The sequence below is a fragment of the Hemicordylus capensis genome, chromosome 5, assembly GCF_027244095.1.
Source record: "Hemicordylus capensis ecotype Gifberg chromosome 5, rHemCap1.1.pri, whole genome shotgun sequence".
Classification (NCBI taxonomy): domain Eukaryota; kingdom Metazoa; phylum Chordata; class Lepidosauria; order Squamata; family Cordylidae; genus Hemicordylus; species Hemicordylus capensis.
In genome coordinates this window covers 210,172,745-210,196,001 of record NC_069661.1, presented here as the reverse complement: position 1 = coordinate 210,196,001, position 23,257 = coordinate 210,172,745, and the positions used below count along the sequence as shown (strand labels likewise).

Here is a 23,257-nt window from a genome sequence, read left to right as displayed (position 1 = left end):
GGAAAAGGGCACATCCTGCAAGCAAATCTGAGTTAGGAAAACAGTTGGGCATTTGGGCTTATGTCAGTTTGCATTCTGACCTTTCACTTTCAAAAGCATTTTTGTGCTAACATTTTGTTCATGTAGATTTGTGTCCCCTGCATTGCTCAGATTTTACCCTTGTCACTGAGACCACAACACAACAATCAGAAAACATATGCCACATTTTTCTTTGCAAATGTCTACAAGGTACATACAGTAAATGCATCTTACATTAAACCTTTAAAATACCTAGGAGGCTCTAAAATTTTCATAGCCACTGATGCTGCCAAGTATTTTGAAGTGCTATCACTGTATTTCACACATACACACACACTTCGGACTTGAGAAGAGCCCTGTGTATTGGATCTCTGCCAAAAATGTACAGTCAGTATTAATAGAAATGTAGATTTATCTAAGGAATATTGATGTTGATTTTAAAAGTATCTTTGTTGTTTCAAGATCATTTGGACAGGGAGATCAGCTGTTCTGAAGCTGTTGAAGAACTTTAGCTTACTGCAGCAGCTTTCATGAAGAGAGAGAGAGAGAGAGAGAGAGAGAGAGAGAGAGAGAGAGAGAGAGAGAGAGAGCGCATGCGGGCACTGCCCTAATCACAATTTTGCTGCACATTATGAAGTGGGAATTTCAGTCCAGGAGGTGCCAGAAATTCTGATGCCCTTCCTGGAGGAAAGTTCCTAATAAACCTTTCCCACTCTATAGTAAAGCTGGGATCAGAGCTATCAGAATCCGCTCCTCCTCCAAGGTTAGACATCTTGCCATTGGTGCCATGAGACAGTGATGTCACCTGGTCAATCAGGACACCTCGGGGTATTTCTGGAGGATGAACTGACTTTCTGAAAGAATTTTCTAATCCAGCAGGTGGAAAAATAACTTAATGGTTTTCCAGAGGAGCTCCCAACACTGTAAGTCTTAAATAGATGTACCGTATATCTGTATATCATAGTCAGTGAAATAGGGTGGTAGTGGTAATGCTTTGAAATTATTGTTATTTATTTAAAATTGAAATGAAAAGTTCAGAGCCTTTCTGTTTCCTTTTGTTTATTTGTAAGAAAAATGTAAAGTGCCCCAACATAGTGGGGCTGTAAAACTAGCTGGTGTTTTTTTTTACTGTGCAGTAACTCTTTTGGATTTAATGGCTTTTCAGGTACATTTTGCTCATTTTGCCAGCCACTTTCTTTAGAACTTTAGAACTGGTGGCATTTTGGTCTACTACACTGGCAACTTACAAAGTTTATATGGCTGGATGCTGGGCTGAGTTTGTTGGGAAATGGTATGAAAAGAATTCTCTGAAGTGGATGGAACATAATTAGAGAGTTTATTATTTCATAGGCACACAGAAGCCCAATGTGGTTTTTAAAGGTAATGCCATGGGAAGTTTAAGAGGTTCATGTTCTAGGCTTGTATCAGGACGTGTGACAAAAGTGGCAGTTGTGCTTCATAAAAACTAATGGGAGCTTTGCCATTTGGCTTCAACCGAAGCAGGATCTCACCTTTCTTTGACTTCTTAACAGACAGCTAGGAACTTGACCATCGGGTAGTCAATTTCTTACTTGGCAGTATAATGTTTACCACCTTTTCATTCCCCCTGTTGGAACACAGGTGGCTGGGATACAAATACAAAGAGACAAATATTTATTTACGACAAATATTTATATACTGCTTTCAAAAAAGTTCCCAAAGCAGCTTATAGGATATTCAGTAATTCCCATAACAAAAGTATGTGGAGGGGATTCTGATTAAGTTGGCTAAATGCTTCCTATATTTGGAAAGTTTCCCCTTGTTAAAATATTTCTGCTTTTACATAAGAAGACAAAAAGGAGCTGGTCATCAGCAAAAGTTGAAACTAGAAATATTATGGACAATCAAAACCCAAATCCCAAAGGGTAGCTCTTCTCTTTATATGTGGAATCATGTCTGAATCTGGATTAGGAAGATTCTAGCTAGAAACTGCTGGAAGGATATTACTGTGGTGCATTTCTTATGGGACTCTTTTACTCATATCACACCGGCATATTGGAAGGAATATAAATTGCTCCTTCTGAAGACTGGATTTCTGGACTGTCTTTGTGGAAATTTTACCTAGTGTCTGATGGCAATCTCTAATACTGGGCCTTTCCCTGTCAAGTGGGAAGATGTCCTTACCAAACATAGAGCTTGCCTATGGGATATTTTCAGGGCAATAAATCAGAAAGGATCACAACAGTCCATGTGAAGTTTTGTGTCTGGTTCTGCAACACGGAATATCAGCCTGAGCATCTATTTTGTCTTTCCATAAAGATCAGAGATTAAACCTGTGAAAGGAATGGATTAAGAAGAAACTAATTGCCATCAGCACACAAGCCTCCTTGGTTACAAGAAGAACACAAGAGGGAGGAGAGGGAAGATTAACCTGGAAGCCACCTGGAGGTGGGTTGTCATCTGATTGCATCAGGATAAGAACATTATCGTGGACAGATTGCATTAGGTAAAATTAACCATCTACGTAAGCAAGGTCATTACACAATGGATTAGTGCCTATACTAAATAGGGAACCTGCCAGAACCAATTAGAAAACATTGGGTTTGAAGCTGAAGGGGAGGGGGGATGAAGGTAAACAGAGAAAAGACATTCAGTTGCAGATAAGTTTTCAAGAGGCACGATTTCACCACTAACACCTGCACTTGTTTGATAACCCCAGGACTATTTGGAACTAACTGTGGCGCAATTAGTAGCAGAATTCCTGCCATAATTTTTTCTGGGCTCACTAAAAGGTAAGCTGCCAAAAGAGAGGAATCAGATGACAGCAAGCAAAAAGTTTCAGTTGAATCTGCCAGGGACTGATACAGTACAGTAATGATAAAAGACTTAATAGATAAGTTGGGGTGAAAGGATTCACTGTAACATTGTGGATTTACCCTGCTTGATGAGTTTCTCTATCTAGAGAGTTGCTCAGTAGCTCCGTAGCTGGTGAAAAGTGTTGCTTCCTAGTCGAGTCATTCCCCCGCTGCACCATTAGGTGGCATGCTGGCTCTTCGATTCTCAGTATTACTGCTGAATGTTCATTTCATTGGGATTGCTTATCCTGCTGATTTGTTATAATGATTTGTCATAAAGGCAACATAAAGGTAATTTTAATTACCATTAGCATATTTCTGGACCAAGGTGTTCACGGTGTGCTCTAGGCCTGACTACATTTAACCATGGATGTAGTCAGGCCTAGTGCACACTGTGAACGCCTTGGTCTGGAAATATGCTAACGGTCATGAAAAACACCTTTATGTTGCCTTTATTGACTTTTCGTCAGCTTTTGACTCTTTTGATAGATCTAGATTGCAGGGGCATAGCTAGGGGAAAGGGGGCCCATGTTTGCCCCTCTCCCCAGTGGCTCCTTGGAGTGAGGGAGATACTGAATAAAACAGGGAGGGGTGGAGCTGGGGGGCCTTCAGGAACTGGGGAGGTGGGTCCTTTGAACCCATCTGCTCAATTATAGCTACACCCCTACTAGATTGTGGGAAAGCTTAAGAGGACTGATATTGACAGATGGCTTCTCAGGATTGAACTGCACTCTAATCTCACGGCCAGAGTGAGAGTGGGCCCACAAGGATTGCTTTTATTACACAGAGGAGTCAAACAGTGCTGTCTATCTCCTCCTTTTAAATTAAATTTTTATATTAATGCTATGATACAGGCCACGGAGTCTCAGAAATTCTTCTCCCCCTCACTTAATAGACACAAAGTCTCAATCTTGATGTATCTTGATGTATGCTGATTATGACATACTTGTATCTCGTGTTGAGACTGGGCTTAGAAGAATGCTGGTCATATTGGCCCATTACTGCAAAGATGAAACGTTGAGGATCAACTACAATAAAACAAAAGTGGTAGTTTTTGGTACCAGTAGAATCAAACACAGATGGACAATTAACACTCAGCAAATAGAGCAATAAATTTGTGCCGTCAAGTCGGTGTCGACTGCAGGTGACCACAGAGCCATGTGGTTTTCTTTGGTAAAATACAGGAGGGGCTTACCACTGCCATCTCCCGCGCAGTATGAGATGACGCCTTTCAGCATCTTCCTATATCACTGCTGCCCGATATAGGCATTCCCCATAGTCTGGGAAACATATCAGTAGGAATTCGAACCGGCAACCTCTTGCTCACTAGGCAAGTTACTTCCCCGCTGTGCCATTAGGTGGCTATACAATATAATAAATAGAGCAATGCCCTCCTTTAAATATTTGGGTGTCTCCTTTCAGAAATCTTTATTTTGGTCTGTCCATCTCAATGAATCCCTATTAACTGCATGGCATACCATGGGGATCATTTAAAAATTCTTCTTCTCTAGAAGGATCATTTTGTATGGGGTAGAGATGTGAAAGTGAGTGAGAAATTAGAAATAGTCCAGAATAATTTCCTGAGGAAAATTCTGGGCCTTCCCTCAGGCACCCCTGTGGGGCTGCCCTCAATCTCTGTTAGAGTCCATCTGATACTGCTAAAATATATTAAGAAACCTGACAACCTTCCAGAAGACCACCTAATTAAATCACGCTATTGGCACTACCAAGAGGGGAATCAGTGGGCGGATATGCAATCCCATATTCTACAAGTGTACTCTCTGCCTTCACTAGGGGAACTGAAATCCTGGGGTGGGGGTGGGGGTCTTATAATTAGTTCCTTGAGCAGAATGCCAGCCAAGAGTCTGATTTGGTCCAACATTCAAAGTTCTCCCTATGGTATCCTCACTTCAAGAAAAACAGATCCATTTTGCAGTACCTACTCAACCTCACCAGTGCACCACTAAGGAAGGCATTTACCAGTTTACATTTTCAAACCATGCCCTCAGCATATCTTGAGGGTAGATTTCACAAAGTTCCCATGGAACAGTGTCTCTGCCCCTGTGGCCAGGGGCAAGTGAAGGACATTAAACATTACGTCCCACACTGCTCCTTTTATGAAACAATAAGATTATTGATAAATTCACAGGTTCTGAAACAGAATGTGTTAATTACTTGCTGGCGGATGTGTTTCATTATGTTAGTTATCAAGCAGGCATTTTTGCTTTATTATCTTTTAAAATTAGGAAGAGAACTGCATTTGCTAGCCCTGCTGCACATGTGGCTAAGCTGAAGTTCTAGGACTAGCTCTCTCTTTCGAGTTGTACCTATTAGAGTTGTAACTAAAGTGTGCCGTCAAGTCAATTTCGACTCCTGGCACCCACAGAGCCCCGTGGTTGTCTCTGGTAGAATACAGGAAGGGTTTACCATTGCCTCCTCCTACACAGTATGAGATGATGCCTTTCAGCATCTTCCTATATCACTGCTGGTTGATATAGTACCAGTGGGGATTCAAACCAGCAACCTTCTGCTTGGTAGTCAAGCATTTCCCCGCTGCGCCACTTGAAGTAGAGTTGTAACTACTCTCAGGTATTTAGGATTATATCTCTTTTCATTTTCATTCATGTTGTTTACCTAGTTATTATGTTTTTTCACTGTCTTATTGTGTCATCTGTTTTTCTTTAAGCATGATGTATTAGCTATTATGTTTTATGTTGTTTTATTATGCTTTAATATGTGTGTTATGACCTGTGGCTACAACAATAAACTTACTTACTAGTGCACATAGTCAATGTTAATGGAGTGAAAATCCTTAGAACAAAATTGCAAGGTATTTTCTTTGCCACCTCTTTAAATAATATGCTTACACAGGGAGGTCAAATTGCCTTGTCCTTAAGACTCTGGAGATCAGTGTCATGCTAACGTGAACTGGCACAGCTCCATTGACAATTCAGCAAAGAATCTGACCCTAGGATGGAATTCAGGAAAGCAAAGGTTAGATTTAATTCTTGGCTCTGTCACCAATTTCCTTGATCAAATTGTTTAGTGCTTCCTCATCAACTTCCTATCTGCAAAATGGAAAAAAACATGCCTTCACAAACCCAGTCAGTATGCTCAAAGCATAAGAAATGCCTGGAAGGTTACTGGAAAATGAAGTGGTAGGGTTAATGTAGTATAATCAAGCTATATACTATAGATAGCCTATAGGCAGAGCTTCACTTCAAATATGGCTTGAAGGTTAATGGTTCTAGAAAGCAGATTGTTTGCATATTCATTGCTTTGGTCCAGCCATGAACAATTACAATTTTCCAAGACGTATTTTTGTAACATTACAACATACACAAGGAGAGATACAGAGCATGTGTTATGATGTTACAAACTGCTCCTCTTGAAATGTGTGGTCACTGAAGTATTTTTTGCATCTCATCAACAAGCTCTGTAGTTATTAAAAATGACAAAGGGCGAGCACAATAGAATTAAGTTCTTTCAAGACTTTTCATCTTTCAAGACTTTTATCTACCTTTTCCAAATGTTGTTGGAATGAGTTAGCCATAAACAAGAGGTCTCAGGACTCTGGTGAGAGACTTGAGAAGTTATTATGAGATTATACTGCAGTGCAATGCCGTGACAAAAAGAGATTAAGCATCAGTTCTGAGAAGTCAAAGCTAATTCTGTTCTTAGCAAAGAGTGTTCTGAGAACCAATCAAGAGAAGAGTCTAGAACAGAAGTTACATAATGCCCATGTGGGACTGAAATGAGAAAACGTGACTTCACGTTTGTGAGGGACAAAGAAGAAAGAGAAAGCAGCTTTTCTTGTGGCTCATAGGCACAAAAGCCATTTTGTCTGGGAATGTAGTTTTGTCTTTACTAAGGTTAGTCTTAATAATTCCATTATTAATCTTGAGAGCTAATCTTGAGAGAATAGCATCAAAGACAAATCCTTGTTGTGATGTGTGGACACAAGCCCCACAGACAGAGGAGCTCTTACCCTTGGACTTCCAGGTGGAGGTCCAGGGCCTCCACGCCCCCTGGAGGGTCCCCAAATTCTCTTTAGTCTGTCCCGGGTGGTGTGGCCGCAACGCCGGCCTGTGCTGCACCAGATGGACAAGCATGACTTCTGCTTTAGAGACAGAGCGGGGAGTGAGGAAATAAATATGTGGGGTGGGACTATGTTAAGTTGCCTGTTGAAAGGTTTCTGTTAATGTATATCTACATAAATATACCTGTTTTATATTCTTACATTTTTGTGAGTTCAGGTGCTGTTTATGCCCTCAAGCACCCACAAGTTAAAAATACTGTGTGTGTGTCATGGTGTGTGTGTGTGTGTGCACGCACATAGGAGGATGATGCTTAACTTGCAGTGGCGGGGTGGGTGGGCTCCAAAGGCGTTTAGTTCCAGGCTCCAAAATTACCTAGGTGCACCTCTGCCCACAGATGATAAAGCAGCAAGCCTACTATAATATGCACCTACCCGCTATAGCATAGGTTTGCACATTGGTCTTCATCTGGTAAGCAGCACCTCAGAAGTGGGTCACACTAGTGGCACTCTATTTTCTTCTTCGTGTAGGACAGTGTTCTTCATTGCAAGGCCTGGAGGCCGGGGGTGACCCCCTGACTAATTGTTTATTTGGCCTGTGTGAAGCTTCAGCCAAAGCTGAATACTCTGCACAGTCGCCCTGGAACCAAGTGGATGGGCACCAGTTCTCACCATACAGTGCTGCACTTTGCCCAGCAGCCTCCTTCCAGGGAAATGGAGCCCTTTTGAGCCCCTGCCCCATCGTGGAAGGCATGCATGGAGTGCTGAGAAGTGTAGCCCTTCCCAGCACTTTCCCCATAGAGCTCTTATGGGAAAGATCTGTCTCTCTTAAAGGGCCATCCCCCACTAAACAGCAAAGTGCAATACTGTGAGAGGTCAGCAAAGCGAGAAATGGCTCTCACATTGAAGGTTTTTTGACAAAGTGGCCCCTCCTTGAAAAATAATGAAGATCGCTGGTTTAGAGTTTAAGAGAATGAGAAATATTTGCAAGGAGAGGAGGTGAAGGAAGTCCAGATCCAAAGGCACTCCTTCTCTTTTCATAGCTGTGTTGAAGAGGGAATTTCAGCAGGTGAGATTTTTCTCATACTTGCATTACAAGCTGCACCTGCCAAAATCCCTTCTTCTGAAGCCTGCTGTTAAGAAACTGGTTCTCTTTATAGCTGGTCACCCTCTCTCTGAGAAAGAAGCAAAGGGACAGATGCATAGGATAAAACAAGAAATGAGTTCCATGTTATAGTTTGGGGCTAAAGGGGATTCTGGGCCTGAGGAGACTGAAATACACTTTCATCCCGTTCCCTGAGACCCAGGTCCAAATCTTCTTTCAGCCCACTAGGTTGCCTTGGGTGAGCTACAGCCTGTCTGAATCCCACACTTGCATGGTATGAAATAATATCATGAACTACTTGAAAATACTCTCGTGAGGTGAAGAGAGTATAAAGCCTTTTACCCCTTGGAAGTGCTATGTGTGGAAGGAAATAATAATAGGATTCCCTGGCTAGGGCTGTCACCTTTTTGGCCAGTGTTTCTAACAGAGCTTGATATACAGGCTTTAGCAGGTGATCATGTTTTCCCAGCAGGGGTAGTCCTTCCCTGAGGCAAAGTGTGGTGATTGTGGCTGCCTTGGGCGCAGGTGTGGGAAGGGGTGGCAAATGCCAGGTCTCTGGCAACATGGGCATCACCCCACCATCCAATACTGCTGCCCTCTGCTGCGGCATGAAGTTCATTTTTTCCTTCTCACTCCACTGGGGCATGTCTCTTTCCCTTCTTCCACCCCACTCCATGTGAGCTAGGAATGTCCCTGCTGTCGCTGCCTGGCTTGGTGGCATAGTCTGACCGTGCTCGCCTGTCACTGCCTCACAGCATGGCCTGAAAATGCTGAGCACCCACCCACAGACTGGAGGGGGACGGAGCATCATGTGGTCCTTTGCCTCAGGCAGCAAAATGTCTTGGACCACCCCTGTTTCCCACATGCTGTGAAAAGTTTCACCTAGACATCAGGTTGCTTACAGGGACAAAAGTAGGCCAGGCAATTGTTTTCTGATCAGCTGGCAACCCTATCCCCAATGTCACATTGCACCTTTAAGCCCTATTCAGGCATACAGGCATACAGATATGTGTACACTTGTACATGTTTTTTGTGTACATGGTTGTACCTGTGTTCATTTTAAAAGTGAACCTGGGTACAGGCCCCTCAAATGCATTGTACAGACAGGAAGTATACTCATGTACCTGTGTACAGTGTAATGTATGAATCACTGTACATATCTAGACCTGTGTACACTGTACACACATTGTATGAGTGTTGAACATAACATGTGAATAGGGCTCTAGTCGTCATTGAATTGGTTCAAATGCCCTAACCCTTTATTAAACTTGGAGCCATGGGAAATTAAATTTTGATATACATCATGTACCAGCCTACCTTTCATTCAACTTATTCCAACTGTATTGTAAACTCACAGCAGCTACCTGATGAGAGGTCTTATGTGGAAAAGTCAGGGGTGGCCTAAGACATTGTGGTACCTGAGGCAAGGCACAAAATGCTGCCTTGCCCCATGCCATGGATGTGGGCCAGCCCCCTTGCAAAGCTTGAAAGTGCATGGGGGGCAGGGAGGAGGGAAAGTTGCTAGCAGCCTCCCTTCTCTCCTTGTGTATCTTGCAAGCTTTTCCGGGAGTGTGGGGAGAGGCACTCCTTTGCAAGGGTCAGAATGGTCCCAAAGAGCTGCTCCGGCACGCCAATCATCTGCTGCCGGAGGTGACTGCCTCTCCTTGCCTCATAGAAGGGTCACCCCCAGGAAAAGCAGAAGGACCAGAGCCAACTGCAAAATGGCTGCATCCATTTAAGTAGCGTCTTGTGCTGATTATGGTGAGATCAGACCAGGTCAATTCTGCTGTTAACAACGGACAGCTCAGCTGGGCCAAACTGCTGGATTTGTTTCTTTGGAGTGTTCCCCCCACCCCCAGACCAGTGAGCACTGAAAAGTGGGAATGTCACCTGCGCAGACAGCATGCCCTGCTTTCTGGAAGACCTTCAAAAGCTGCATAAAGGTCAGAAATTTAGCTGGTGAAACTTACTTCCCCTGTCGCTGCATCTTTGTGTGGGTGGAAGATGCTGCCTTTCTGCCCATAATACAGCCATCATTGTCAAAATAGCTGGCCATGACCGTGGCTCTACCAGCTCTACCAGCTTAGTGGGCTCACGGAAACGTGTCTTACTGTTAGTTTGAAATATTCTGAAGCTTGGAAGACTTTCCAGGCAGAAGGAGCTATATAGATATGGGTAGGATCCAGGGGCGTAGTTCCAGGGACGGGGCCAGTTGGTCCCTGGAGAGCTTCCCCAGTCAGAGGTTTGTTGAATCGCTGACTGGGAGCCCCTTTCCAGTGCTCCTAGTCAGCGATTCAGTGAACCACTGACTAGGGAAGATCTGCAGGGGCCAACTGGCCCTGTCCCCAGAACTGGCCACGCCCTCTGCATCTGATGTCAGATGCAGGAGGCGTGGCCTCTCTCATCTTTCTCAGTCAGCATTTCAGTGAAACACCGGCTGGGGAGGAGAGGGGTGTGCCTCGCATTCCCAACCGGCAAGCACTATTTTGCTGGCAAGGTACAGGAAGGGGCAAGGGGGTGCCTTGGTGGCCCCTCCAGACCCTGGTGGTGGCTGGGGGTTGGTTATCCTCCTCCCTTGCTCAGTGATCCCTGGTAGGATAGTCAGGTTCACCACAGGTCAGGGCTTCTATAGCTGCAATAGTTTTTTTGAAGAAGGAATTATGGTAGTTGCAGCTTATCATATCAGTACTGCAAAGGAGAAAAGTTGCATCCTGCCAAAATTCCCTCTGCCACAAAACTGCTCTTGTCATAGGAGCTCTGTCCTCAATTGCATCTTTGCCCTTATCTATAGAATTGCTTTTGCATGAAGTAGCTACCAATAATGCCTCTTTGCCATCCAGGCTGATCTTACTTTCCAACTCTCACGGCATCTAAAAGTATAAATTAAGCATGTCTCCCCCCAGATTTCATCAACTGCATTGATTTGCCTTTCAGAGAGAATAGTCTGAAAAAACAGTGCCTCCGAGTAGCTGAAGAATGACGGATAGCAATGCCCCTGCAGCCAACCTCAATGCCGGAGACGGAGCAGCAGCAGGTGGACCCACCACGCCACGCAAAGGGCCTCCCAAGTTCAAGCAAAGGCAAACAAGGCAGTTCAAGAGCAAGCCCCCAAAGAAAGGAGTAAAAGGGTAAGAGTAGCAATTCAGAAAGTAACAAGCTTAAATAGCTCAGCAATGCATTTTAGGATGCAGCAAACCCCAGACTGTTGTTAAAAGTGCTTTAAGCCATACATGATGTCGGGTCCAACAGATACTTTGATGCAACATGCATAATCATATACTGAACAGAACTAGTGCCTGTCATTGTTTGTGAGAATCTCTTACACTGCAGTACACAGAGAGGTAACCTAATGAAGAAATGCCTTGTTAAGAGGGAAGTATGCACTTGTCTTTGGTCTATGAGAGCTTTACTGATGGGCCCCCAGGTAGTAGTCTAAGTTGTCCTCCTGATAATGAGCAATGGGTGGGATGACGTGGATATTAGAGCACTGAGGCAACAGAGGGGTGCAATCCTGAACAAAAGGCAACGTGCCACTCAAAAGTACACAACTTGAGCTGCCATTTGCTCTGGCCATCTGGGAATGTTTGAAAACCAGTATGTATTGGCGACAGGGACAGGGGCAGAGGGAGGCCAGCGGTGCCACCCACCTAGCCCTGCCCCTGCGTCTGATGTCACGCCCTATGTGCTGGGAGGGGGCGTGGTTTAGCTCCCAAACCAAGCGCAGCAGTGGAGGCACCTGCACAGAGCAGGGGAGAGAGCACCACCAAGCCTCACCTAGCTCTCTGCTGCTTCCACCTTCCTAGGTGTGATATTATAATATTAGAGACCATGGACATATGTCATTCTTCTGGGGGTAGTGGTGGTATGATTGAGCTTATTATTAAAGGGGAGCTGTGAGCCTTGGCCCAGATCTTTTAAGCACCTAGCAACGCCCCTGCTTGGCAGTTATACTTTGCTCCTCTATGTTAGGCATTTGTCTACCAGATCCCCCCTTTCCCAAAAGTAATCAGATAATATATTTCTTGTTCTCAGATTTCTCATTAAATGGCATGAATACACTTGTCACATATTTGGGTCAGATTTGACAGTCTGCTGATGACTAGAAGCTCTGTGACTATGTTTAAAGGGAACAATGAAGCAGTAATATAATCACCAATATTTCTAGGTTGCGTCTGCATGGCTAGTGATGAATGGTCTATAAAACGTTCATGCTGATCTCCCAGCACGGCAGCCCAAGATGGGTAGCAGAGGTCACATGGCAGAAAGATGCTCAAACTACCATGAAAGCTTTACTTATGTTGGCCTGCCCTACTGCACTTCCAGTTATCCACTAAGACACTGAACTGGGAAGGCATGAAACTCCTGCATGGGATTTAAATAGATGAAATGAAATAAATAAAGCAATGCCCTCCACATGCTAATAGTTCACGACTGGTTCGGAGGCCGCTTGTATGTGCAGGTCCTTCTCTGAATCAGAACTTTACAGGGGTGTAGCTATAATTGAAATAATGGGTTCAAAGAACCTGCGCCCCCCCATCTCCTGAACCCCCCAGCTCCACCCCTTCCTATTTTCTTCATTATTTATTTATTTATTTATTTATTTATTTATTTATTTATTGTGTTTATATACTGCCTAGTATAAAAATCTCTACAGAATTAAAACATAAAACATACCACATTTAAAATTCATAAAAAGATAAAATTATCATAGATAAAAACACATTAATAAAACATTAAAATTTAAAAAACTGAATCTCAGTTGAAGACCTGGAAAAACAGGTACGTCTTCAGGGTCTTCCTAAAAGCAAGGAGATGCTCTTATTTCAGCAGGGAGTATGTTCCAAAGCCCTGGGACAGCCACAGAAAAGGCCAAGTCCCAAGTCGCCACCAAACGAGTTTGCAGGAACTGTAACCAGACCTCTCCAGATGATCTTAATAGGTAACAGGATTCACGACAGAGAAGGCGCTCTCTTAAATACCCTGGACCTAAGCCATTAAGGGCTTTATAGGTAATAACTGGCACCTTGTATTTCGTTTGGAAACATATCGGCAGCCAGTGTAGTTCTTTTAGAATTGGTGTTATATGGTCCCTTCGGGTAAACCCAGAGACCAGTCTGGCTGCTGCATTCTGTACCAATTGTAGTTTCTGAACTACATACAAAGGCAGCCCCATGTAGAGTCCATTACAGTAGTCAAGCCTAGAGATTACCAGCATATGTACCACCATTTTAAGGTCACTAGTCTCCAAGAATGGATGTATCTGGCATATCAGCTGAAGCTGATAAAAAGCACTCCTGGCCACAGCTTCAACCTGAGAGACCATTACCTCCCTCACTCTAAGGGCCTGCCAGAGGGAGGGGCAAACACAGGCCCCTTCTCCCCTAGCTACACTCCTGGAACTTTCAAGTGACGATAGAGAGAAATTCATTACATCCTATATATGTACCCCTGCTAACTTGGCAAAGAGGCACCTTTTAATGTGGTGATTCTTTTTATTTAGCAGGGGGAGAGTAACTGGCCCTATCCACCCCAGCACAGTACTTCCAGTGACTGTTGCTGGTGTCTATCTTATGTTTCTTTTTAAATTGTGAGCCCTTTTGGGACAGGGATCCATCTTATTTATGTATTATTTCTCAGTGTAAACCACCCTGAGCCATTTTTGAAAGGGTGGTATAGAAATCGAATAAATAAATAAATAATAAATAATAAGTGATGATAGAGAGAAATTCATTACATCCTATATAAAGCGGTTTTCCTGTCTTTCTGTAGATTTGCAAAGTCTAGTCCATTTATAGATCACAACAACTCAAGGCAAAACCAGAACAAGCCAAATGCAGAAACATGTTGATGGGGAGAGAGGGAGAGCACTCGAGCATTACAGCTTGATCTCACAGATTAGAAACGTTCTTGGATAAACCCTTCCCTCCCTGGCATTTTCTCATTCTGCTTTTCTTCTGTCTATCTATCTATCTGTCTGTCTATCTATCTGTCTATCTATATGTATGTATGAACAGGATTTGCTCCTCTTTCTCTCTTGGTTGCACCTCACTTATTTTCTGTTGCCTTTCCACAGTTTTGGAGATGATATCCCAGGCATGGAGGGACTTGGAACAGGTAAATAATAGAATATTGCTTTTAGGTGTGTCATAAGACCAATGCAGAGTGTAATATTATGACTTTCCTTAATCCAAATTATAAATAAATGGCTACCCCAGCCACAAGAAATATTCTTTTTGCTTTCCTGCACTGTAACTGTTTTAGGAACATAAGAAGTGTCTTGCTATACTAGAACTAATCTAGTCCAGATAAGACCTAGTCCATAATTCTGCTTTCAACCGTGGCTAGACAGATGTTTGTGGGCATGAAACATCTGGCCAAACATTTCATGCCCATAAACAAAGTATGAAAGCAACATTCCACTACAGCTGTTTTTCACAGTTTCTGGCAATCAAAGGCATTCCCTCTTAATATGAAGGGTTAGATCAGTGGTGCTTTCACCCCTGGACTTTGGTGCCAAAGTCCAGGGCCTCCACACCCCCTGGGGTCCCCTAAATCCTCTTTAGTCTATCCTGTGTGGTGTGGTCGCCACTGGCCCACACTGCGCTGGGCAGCTGAGTGTGATTGTGACCTGTGCTGGGTGTTTTAGAGACAGAGTGGAGAGTCGGGAAAGAAATATGTGGGGTGGGAATATGTTAAAGGCCTTCGGGGGGGGGCTCCAAAGGCCTTTAGGTGATGATGCTTAACCTGAAGGGGGGGCTCCAGCTGGAGGGTGGGCTTCCAAAGGCCTTTAGGTCTAGGCTCCAAAATTACCTAGGTGCACCTCTGGGTTAGATGCTATATGAATGTGCATATTCTATCTTTAAAGCCATCTGTGCCACTTGCTGTTACAATATCATGTAGCAATTAGTTCCATAAGTTAATTACAAAGTATCTGTTATGTTTGATCTAAGATCGTAAATAAACAACAACAAGTATCTGTCAGATTTTCTGCACCTTAGGGTTTGTCCATCCATATAGGGTTTTTTTAATATATCTGCTGCTAGGTTAGCCAATGCAAAGAATCTATTTGATTGTTCTGAGGTATAACCTGTGGTCATGTAAAAAAGACAGTTGAATGACATTAACTTCAGCAAATCAAATGGGGAATTTTTTTTTAGCTCATAAGAACATAGGAACAGCCCTGCTGGATCAGGCCCAAGGCCCATCTAGTCCAGCATCCTGTTTCGCACAGTGGCCCGCCAGATGCTCTGTCCAATAAAAAGAGACCAGGACATGCCAAGATTACAGATCATAGTCTTTCCAATTAGACATGAAATTGCAAAAGAGATACAACCACTCTAAAGACTATTTCTTGGATTCATCATGGCTGGAGGTGGATAGTAGATGGAGTGTGGTCTTATTCACTGATATGATCTTTATGAAACATGGTTTAAATGTAGTTTTTTAACTTTGTTCATTTTTACTAAAAGTAGGATAGACATCCTTGGAATAAATGCAGTGGTTGGCAGCCTAACAAAGCATACATGCAGTGAAGAGAGAGCACCTGTGGCGTGCTGCATGCCAGACTAAAGTAGATGGGTGATTTGTGCAGGACAGGGTGATTTTCACCAATCTCCCATTCCCTCTGAAGCAGTCTGTGCCATCTGAAATTATGTCCCTAAGTGCTGTGTGACTGTCAAGGACATATATCCAGGTGGCACAGAGCACTTCAAAGGGAAGGGGAGATTTATGTAAATCAACTCCCTGTGCGTGAGCACCCATGTTACTTTAGTCTGAAACGCAGCACACCATGCACGTGAGCTTCCTTTGCTGCATGTGTTGGAAGTGAAGGACTTTGCGCTGTCTCTTGTCTCAGTGACATAGGAGGACAGACTAGTGAGTCAGAGGGCTAGAGGGTCAAGACATTGGTCATCTCTTCTCTACTGCTCTGACACTGTCCCTTTGGAATTTAGATTGCTACTCTCAAGGGACTTACTTCCTTCCTCTCTCTCTCTTCTCTTCCTGTTCCTTCTACCTTGCACTATACAAGCTCCTCTCCCCTGCACCATGTGTGCAGAGATGCAGAATCCATCTGCATCCAGCTAGATAGATAGATTAGAGATCCTAACTCCTCACTTTCCTATCTAGAATGGAGTTCTCTAATAAATATCATTTATATTGATTTGAAACTATGGACTGGCTCCAAGTTACTTTCCTCTCAGCATACACGCATGCCTAACTAAATCTGCTGTGTTGTGCCTCTGTGCACTCTGCTATAATGAAAAAGGGTTTCTCTATCAGAGAGAATTCCCAACAGCATGCACCCTTTATTTGTCAAGATAGCCAATAAAAATAAACAAATCTGCACAGACGTTTTGAAAGGTTGGAGGAAGAGCTGAATATAAATGTAATAATAATAATAATAATTCCTTATTAAGTGAGCTTGTCGAGCGTTGTATGTGGGGGTGTAATAAGCTTTCTATCTCTCTCTTGCAGATATCACAGTGATCTGCCCCTGGGAAGCTTTCAGCCATCTGGAGCTTCACGAGCTGGCACAGTTTGGAATCATCTAATTCACTAGAATCCCTGATTATATCTCTGGTGACTTCTGGCACTGCAGAAGAGTTTTCATCCCCTGTGACACTGATGCTCACCCCTTCATTCAAATTTTGACATGTTACAGAACAGAGGGCATTGTGGGCATGGACCAGCTCTGAGCAACTTTCTTTTCAGATAATCTTGGTGAGAAATTAGAAAAGGATACAAAAATAGCCAATCTGGCTCATCAGTCTTGGAAATCTTCAAAATATGTTCCTGTAAAATATCTTGTGCTCTTTTTCTCACTAGAATTATCCATGTGTACAAGGTCTCCTTTTTTTAAAGTCCAGGATTCCTCTGTATATAAAAACCACTCCCATACTTTCCCACCTGATTTTGGATACTTTGTGAGAGTAATGCATGTATATGCAATCTTAGATTCCTCATGGTTAAGCTCCCTCTCATGACTCTCACATACATGCATGCAGATGTTCACGAGATCGCAATGACATCCCCAAATAACAAAGAGTCCATAACATAGGCCAGAGAATGGGAAAACTACTCTGGAGCCTTCTGAATTTCATGGGCACTAACACTATGACAGCCATAGAAAGCAAGGGGTTCAGAAAAACACTGCATAGTCATTTTCTTAACTACATGTGCATGGGTGTAGCCATTAGGTTCCTGATGCTCTAATAAAATATATTAAAACATGACAGTTTAATGTATCTCTTAACACAGTTCTGTCTTTCCTGAGTAATTTTAACAAAGTCACTTGCAGAGGCTTATCTTATCTTGAGGAGGGAAAGAGTATACATACTCAAGGGCACTCTTTTGGTTATTACTTCACTTAATTCATACACTGAAAATAGCCTCCCAAGTGAACTTCAGTTCATAATTAAGGCCTACTTTACTCCAACATATTTTCACATTATCACTTATCCCAAGAGTTGATTTAAGAACACAAAGAATATAAGAACAGCCCTGCTGGATCAGGCCCAAGGCCTATCTAGTCCAGCATCCTTTTTCACACAGTGGCCCACCAGATGCCTCTGGAAAGCCCACAAGCAAGAGCTGAAGGCATGCACTCTCTCTCACTGTTGCTCCCCTGTAACTGCTATTTAGAGGCATCTTGCCTCTTAGGCTGGAGGTGGCCCATAGCCTCCCTCAAACTAGTAGCCATTGATAGACTTGTCCACCATGAATTTGTCTAAGCCCTTCTTAAAGCCATCCAGGCTGGTGGCTGTCACCACATCTTGTGGCAGAGAATTCCATAGGTTAATAATGTGTTGTGTGAAAAAGTACTTCCTTTTGTTGGTCATAAACTTTTTGGCAATCAGTTTCATGGGATGACTCCCCATTCTAGTGTTACAAAAAAAAGAGGAAGAAAATTTTATCTCTCTCCACACTATGTATAATTTTATACACTCTATCATGTCACCCCTCAGTTGTCTTTTTTTCTAAACTAAAAGGCCCTAGATGTTGAAGCCTTATCATGTAAGGAAGATGCTCTAGGCTCCTGATCATCTTGGTTGCCCTCTTCTAGGAGTTCTCCAGTTCTATAATGTCCTTTTTGAGGTATGTTGATCAGAACCATACACAGTACTCCAAATGTGGCTGTACCATAGACTTGAATAAGGGCATTGTGATATTAGCAGTTTTATTTTCAGTCCCCTTCCTAATGATTCCAAGCATGGAATTGACCTTTTTCACAGCTGCCACACATTCAGTCAACACTTTCAATGAACTGTACACCACAACCCCAAGATCTTTCTCCCAGTGAGCCGCAGACAGCTCAGACTTCATCAGCATATATGTGGAATTGGGTTTTTTGCCCCAATATGCATCATTTTACACTCGCTAACGTTGAACTGCATCTGCCATTTTGTTGCACATTCCCCCAGTTTGGAGAGATCCTTTTGGAGCTCCTCACAATCTCTTTTGGATTTCGCTACCCTTAATAGTTTGGTGTCATCTGCAAATTTGGCCACCTTGCTGCTAATCCCAACTTCAAGATCATTTATGAATAAATTAAAAAGCACTGGTCCCAGTACAGATCCCTGGGGGACCACACTTCTTACTTCCCTTCATTTAGAGAATTTTCTATTTATATCTACCCTCTATTTTCTGTCCTTCAACCAGTCACCAATCCACACATGAACCTGTCCCCTTATCCCATGACTACTAAGTTTTCTCAAGCGTCTTTGACGAGGAACTTTGTCAAAAGCTTTTTAAAAGGCCAAGTATATGATGTCAACTGGAGGGGTTGATTTTCATCAGTGCAAAGAGAAAGGTTAAATATCCTCATCCTGTACTTTGCAGTCCTGAACCAAATCAGGTCTTTGGACCTGCAATTTCAGTTAAACACACACAGAGTCCCAAACTATGACATTAATGTATAGTTTGGCCCCCAGTCACCACAGCACATGAGAGATCCTGATAGACTGCCTGTGATAATTTCAGGAAACAGGATTTCTTTTGTATCCACCCCCAGCCTACTTCATCTGGTACCATACAACCCACTTGAGATGGCTCTGGAAAGGTCTAGGATGAGTCCAACTCCTTACCTCTTTTGATTTTATTTTCAAAATAATGATACAGGGAAAGGATCAAGCAACTTATTATTTGATATTTAGAATGGAGGATGTTGTTTTATAAACATGATTTATCTGAACTCCACCCACCATACCCTACTATTGGGAAACATATTTTTCCTTCTATGCTGCTGCTTTTGATCTACACTGCTTAAGTGTAGTGATTTGTTACGAGTCTGCATTTTTACTTGAAAGCATCAACTTGCACACAACATTATTCCAAGAGCATGCTCATCAGCTATGATAACATGTTAATGATATCAAAGCTAGGATCTTTGGAGTTAAAATGTAAGCCTCATCAACCTAAAGGGAAAATCCTTGTTACAAATTACCAGCAATCCTGCTTCTAGATTTCTATAAGCCAGATACTAAGTATACAGAACAGAAAACATACTACTTAGTAGCTAAGTATCAGAAATAATAGGAGTAGTTTTACAATCACTAATCCTAATTTCTTCTCCTTTTGGATTGTGTACACTTTGATTCTGCTTTCCATGCAACTCCTGGTTTTTATATGCCATCTTTCTTGGTTTTCTCTGGAAAGATGTTTCCACCTTCTCCAGAATTGTTTTTTATACTCCTGTCCCAAACACATTATTTGGAAGTAAGTTCCATTTACGGAATGGAGTTCCCTTCCACTTAATTGTGCTTTGTATCACAGCCTTGGTAGTATTTGTCTTCAAAAAGACCTATTGATCCTTACTCTCAATCTTATGAGAAGCTGAGTGCTTGCCTCATAGCTTCACTCCTCTTGTACACAGTATTTAACAATATATCAAGCAAATGGATGTCAGGATAGTAATTAACATTTTACAACCTTTTTGAGTGATTAAAAACATCCAGTTGTTATTCATAACTAGTTTGATTTGAATTAGCCCTGACCCAGCACCAGAAGTGCAATATCATGTCCCCACATAATAGATTGCCTTGCTGTGGGGGAAATAGGTGTAGACTGCTTTTTAGAAAACAATCAGAATAGAAATATGTTCTTGCACTGAAGGAGAAAAGCTTCACAATCCTCCAAACAGAGAGGGTTCTCTGAGACAATGATATATTCCAAATAAAATTAGAAATCCACATGACATACAAGGACATTGCACAATATTCTTAGCACCATCTTCTGGCAGTCTGCGGCAATTTGTGAATAAACTGTGCCTTTTAAAACTCCCAGGTTATTCACAGATTGCCAGCTGATGGCAATATTATATGAATATTACGTGAGGCCCTTGTGTATTGTGTGGATTTCTCATTTTATCACTGTAATTTGCATTGAATATATCTCCTTCTAGAAAAGCCCAGAGAGAGAGAGAGAGAGAGATTGATGAAATGGCAGATGAGGAATCAAGCAGCCTTACTGGGTTTTGGCACCTTTCTTTTTAAGGCTGCAATCCTGTGGACACTTATCTAGAAGTAAGTCCCATTGAACACAGTGCTAGGACTTATTTCCAACTATCCATTTGAGTATAAGGCAGCTTGTGACAATTCCTGTGCTGAAGCCATACATCAGGGAGGACTCAGACTTTATAGTACTATTATAAGAAAAGGAAAACTTGATGTACAGGAATACTATCCAGTAGGTGCTGATGGTACTTAAGCAGTCATATTCCACACTGCAGTTCCAATAATCAATGGGCTTGAGTGCTGAGAAAATATACTATTTCCCAACAAAGGATTCCCATGAGGGAAAGATGTTTGCTCCCTGCAAACGGCAATTGGAAATGTATTGCTCAAAGGAAAGTCTTCTGGAAAGGCCCTTAGGACAGAATTACACTTTAGGAAACCCATGTTTGCCAAGTGCAATGGGAATGCTGCTGATTCTTCCCTGAAAAACACTGGGGCCCCTCACCATTTTCCTTTGCTGGGCTTAGTTCTAGTCTAGTTCGAGCCCAGTTGAAAGAGAAAAATGGATTAAAAGCAAGTAAAGGGCACTTGCAGAGGAAAAAAAATAGCAGGCAGGAGAAAAATTAAGCACCTCCTCCCTTCTTGCCCACTAATTCTGCTCTGAAAATGTCTATTAGGAGGCAGCTATGGGGTTGAGAAGTCTGTGTTTGCTTTGTAATATCTAGTTCTGTCCTTAGCTACCTGTATGAGATATTATTCAATAGCTAGACTCTTAGACTTGTTATATTTTCAGATTTGGAACTACAGATAAACATTTCTCTTTCTACTATAGCACAGGATGAGCTGATTCAAACATCCAGAAAAAGCACATGGTACATTTCTCTTAAGACTATACCACTTTCAATTCCAGGTGGTTGGGTGGGGAAGTCAAATGTTTGAATGCTCCTCAGTGTTAATTCTGAAAACTGATTCATTTACATGGCAAGCTAATATTAGGAAAGAACATTTGAGCCTTTTTTATCCTAGATGTACTAGCTTTCCATTAATTGTGGGTTTCTGACATGAGGGAAAATTCAGATCTTTAGCTCCTCCCATTTGCAAGCTTGTGGTACAGTTCCCAGAGGACAATACCATGCACTTTTCCTGCATATTTGGATTGGTTTTAGGACTGATTAATGAATATCAATGCAGTGAAAGTTAAAATATTTATCATAATCCATGACTGACACATTCCTAACATAGCACTGCTGTTCTCCCCCAGCTAATATTTATTGATTGAAGCATTACTTCGGTTATTGGTGGAGATGAATAGAACCATATCCTTTGTCCATACCTTATTCTGCAATCAAGAGAAAATAGCTCCTTGGCTTTTTCTTGAGATCCTGTGTTCATAATCAGAAATAAAATGAAGTACTTTTCAATCATGCAAAAACTATTTCAAAAATCTATCAATATGTCATAGTACATATCCCCATCATGTGTATGTTTTCATTATTTTCCTATAAAATATAAAAACAAAATAAATAAATTGTTTAAACATGCAGAATATTGCTTGGATTCACTTCTAAAAGTCAGTGTTGTTGTTTTTTACTAATTGCATGATAGAAACATGATGCTGATCTCAATTGCGTTTGTTTGAGGGGAAGCATGTTTAGGCCTGTTGTGGGATGAGGTTTCACTAAGTTTCCCCAGCCCTGTCATCTGCCCACTTCCCCATCTGCTGTAACAAGGTCTGTAAAGGTGCCTCACAGCAGGGGGGCAGATAAGAGAACTGAGAAAAACTGGTGAGAGAAACTGTGCCTGCCTCATCTTCTGATTCAGCAACAGATTTAATGCTCTTAATTTGTAAAAAAACACTTACTCATCAGACATTGGGGTCAAAGAGACTTAAATTTAATTATAGTCTCTCTTTTTTAAAAAAATGACTTTGTTTGTTTGTTTGTTTGTTTGTTTGTTTTAACTGATTGATTAAGTGCAGTCAAGTCGGTGTTGACTCTTAGCGACCACACAGATAGATTCTCTCCAGGATGATCTGACGTCAACTTGGCCTTTAAGGTCTCTCAGTGGTGCATTCATTGTTGTCATAATCGAGTCCATCCACCTTGCTGCTGGTCGTCCTCTTCTTCTTCTTCTTTTAAGTAGTCAGTTTACAAAACAACAGCATCAACAGGATTCAGCTTATCAACCTCAATGCTCAGGGTCCAGGAACATTTGTCTCCCTCTCCCCTTGTTCAATTGTAGCCATCCAGCCCCCCAGGAACACTCTAATATACTTTTTGAACATTAGATTGAAGGGAGACAGCATTAATCTTTATTTTCTGTTTCCTTTTTTCTTTTCCTGTGTTTCCTTTTAACAAACAACCAACTTCCTTATTAAACTCTGTAGGCTCAACTGCACAAAAACTTAGTTTCCACTGTACAGTTGTTGTTGTTGTTGTTTCTACTGCTACACAAAATGTGCCCAGCTGCAGGTTAGGTTAGAATAAACATCTCAACCTAGAGAAAACTCTTTTTAAAAAGTAGTAGATGCTTAACACCTCATCTTAAATATTGTATTAGCACAATGTATCTATTGTTTCATTAAGTGAGTTTTCACCATGTTGGGTCATTCACAGAGGGACAGGGTAATTGATTTGAAGTCAAGATGACCATTCTGCTCCAGATCCCCAGAGCTGTGACACTCAAGTACTTAGGTGGTGCTTGTCCACATGTGCCTGTGGTTTGTACCCTCCCTGCTGCTGTGTACAGGTAGGAAAGTACAGCTAAACACAACCAGGTGCTTCAGACCAGGAGGCAAAGGAAGCTGCTTGGA

General features: G+C 42.2%; 1 protein-coding gene across 8 annotated transcripts; it reads left to right on the top strand.

Moving 5' to 3' along the window:
- Nucleotides 1–518: 518 nt before the first annotated feature.
- PDE6H (phosphodiesterase 6H) lies at nt 519–21,991 on the top strand. Of its 8 annotated transcripts, none has more exons than XM_053252824.1 (5): nt 520–941; nt 2,317–2,445; nt 10,928–11,121; nt 14,067–14,107; nt 16,469–21,991. In XM_053252824.1, the coding sequence occupies exons 3-5, from the start codon at nt 10,970–10,972 to the stop codon at nt 16,543–16,545; spliced, it is 270 nt and encodes an 89-aa protein (XP_053108799.1). In that variant the 5' UTR covers nt 520–941; nt 2,317–2,445; nt 10,928–10,969; the 3' UTR covers nt 16,546–21,991. The 8 variants fall into 8 exon arrangements, with proteins under 8 accessions (XP_053108800.1, XP_053108799.1, XP_053108798.1 ...); XM_053252823.1 differs by having other exon boundaries at nt 521–941; nt 2,317–2,503; XM_053252825.1 differs by lacking the exon at nt 2,317–2,445 and having other exon boundaries at nt 519–941.
- Nucleotides 21,992–23,257: the final 1,266 nt, after the last annotated feature.

What these genes read in the sequence shown, in the direction of transcription:
- PDE6H (XM_053252825.1), top strand. Translation starts at nt 10,970, where the DNA reads ATGACGGATAGCAATGCCCCTGCAGCCAACCTCAATGCCGGAGACGGA. An exon ending in CCAAAGAAAGGAGTAAAAGG is followed by an intron (nt 11,122 to 14,066) that starts GTAAGAGTAGCA and finishes GCCTTTCCACAG; the next exon opens with TTTTGGAGATGATATCCCAG. An exon ending in CATGGAGGGACTTGGAACAG is followed by an intron (nt 14,108 to 16,468) that starts GTAAATAATAGA and finishes TCTCTCTTGCAG; the next exon opens with ATATCACAGTGATCTGCCCC.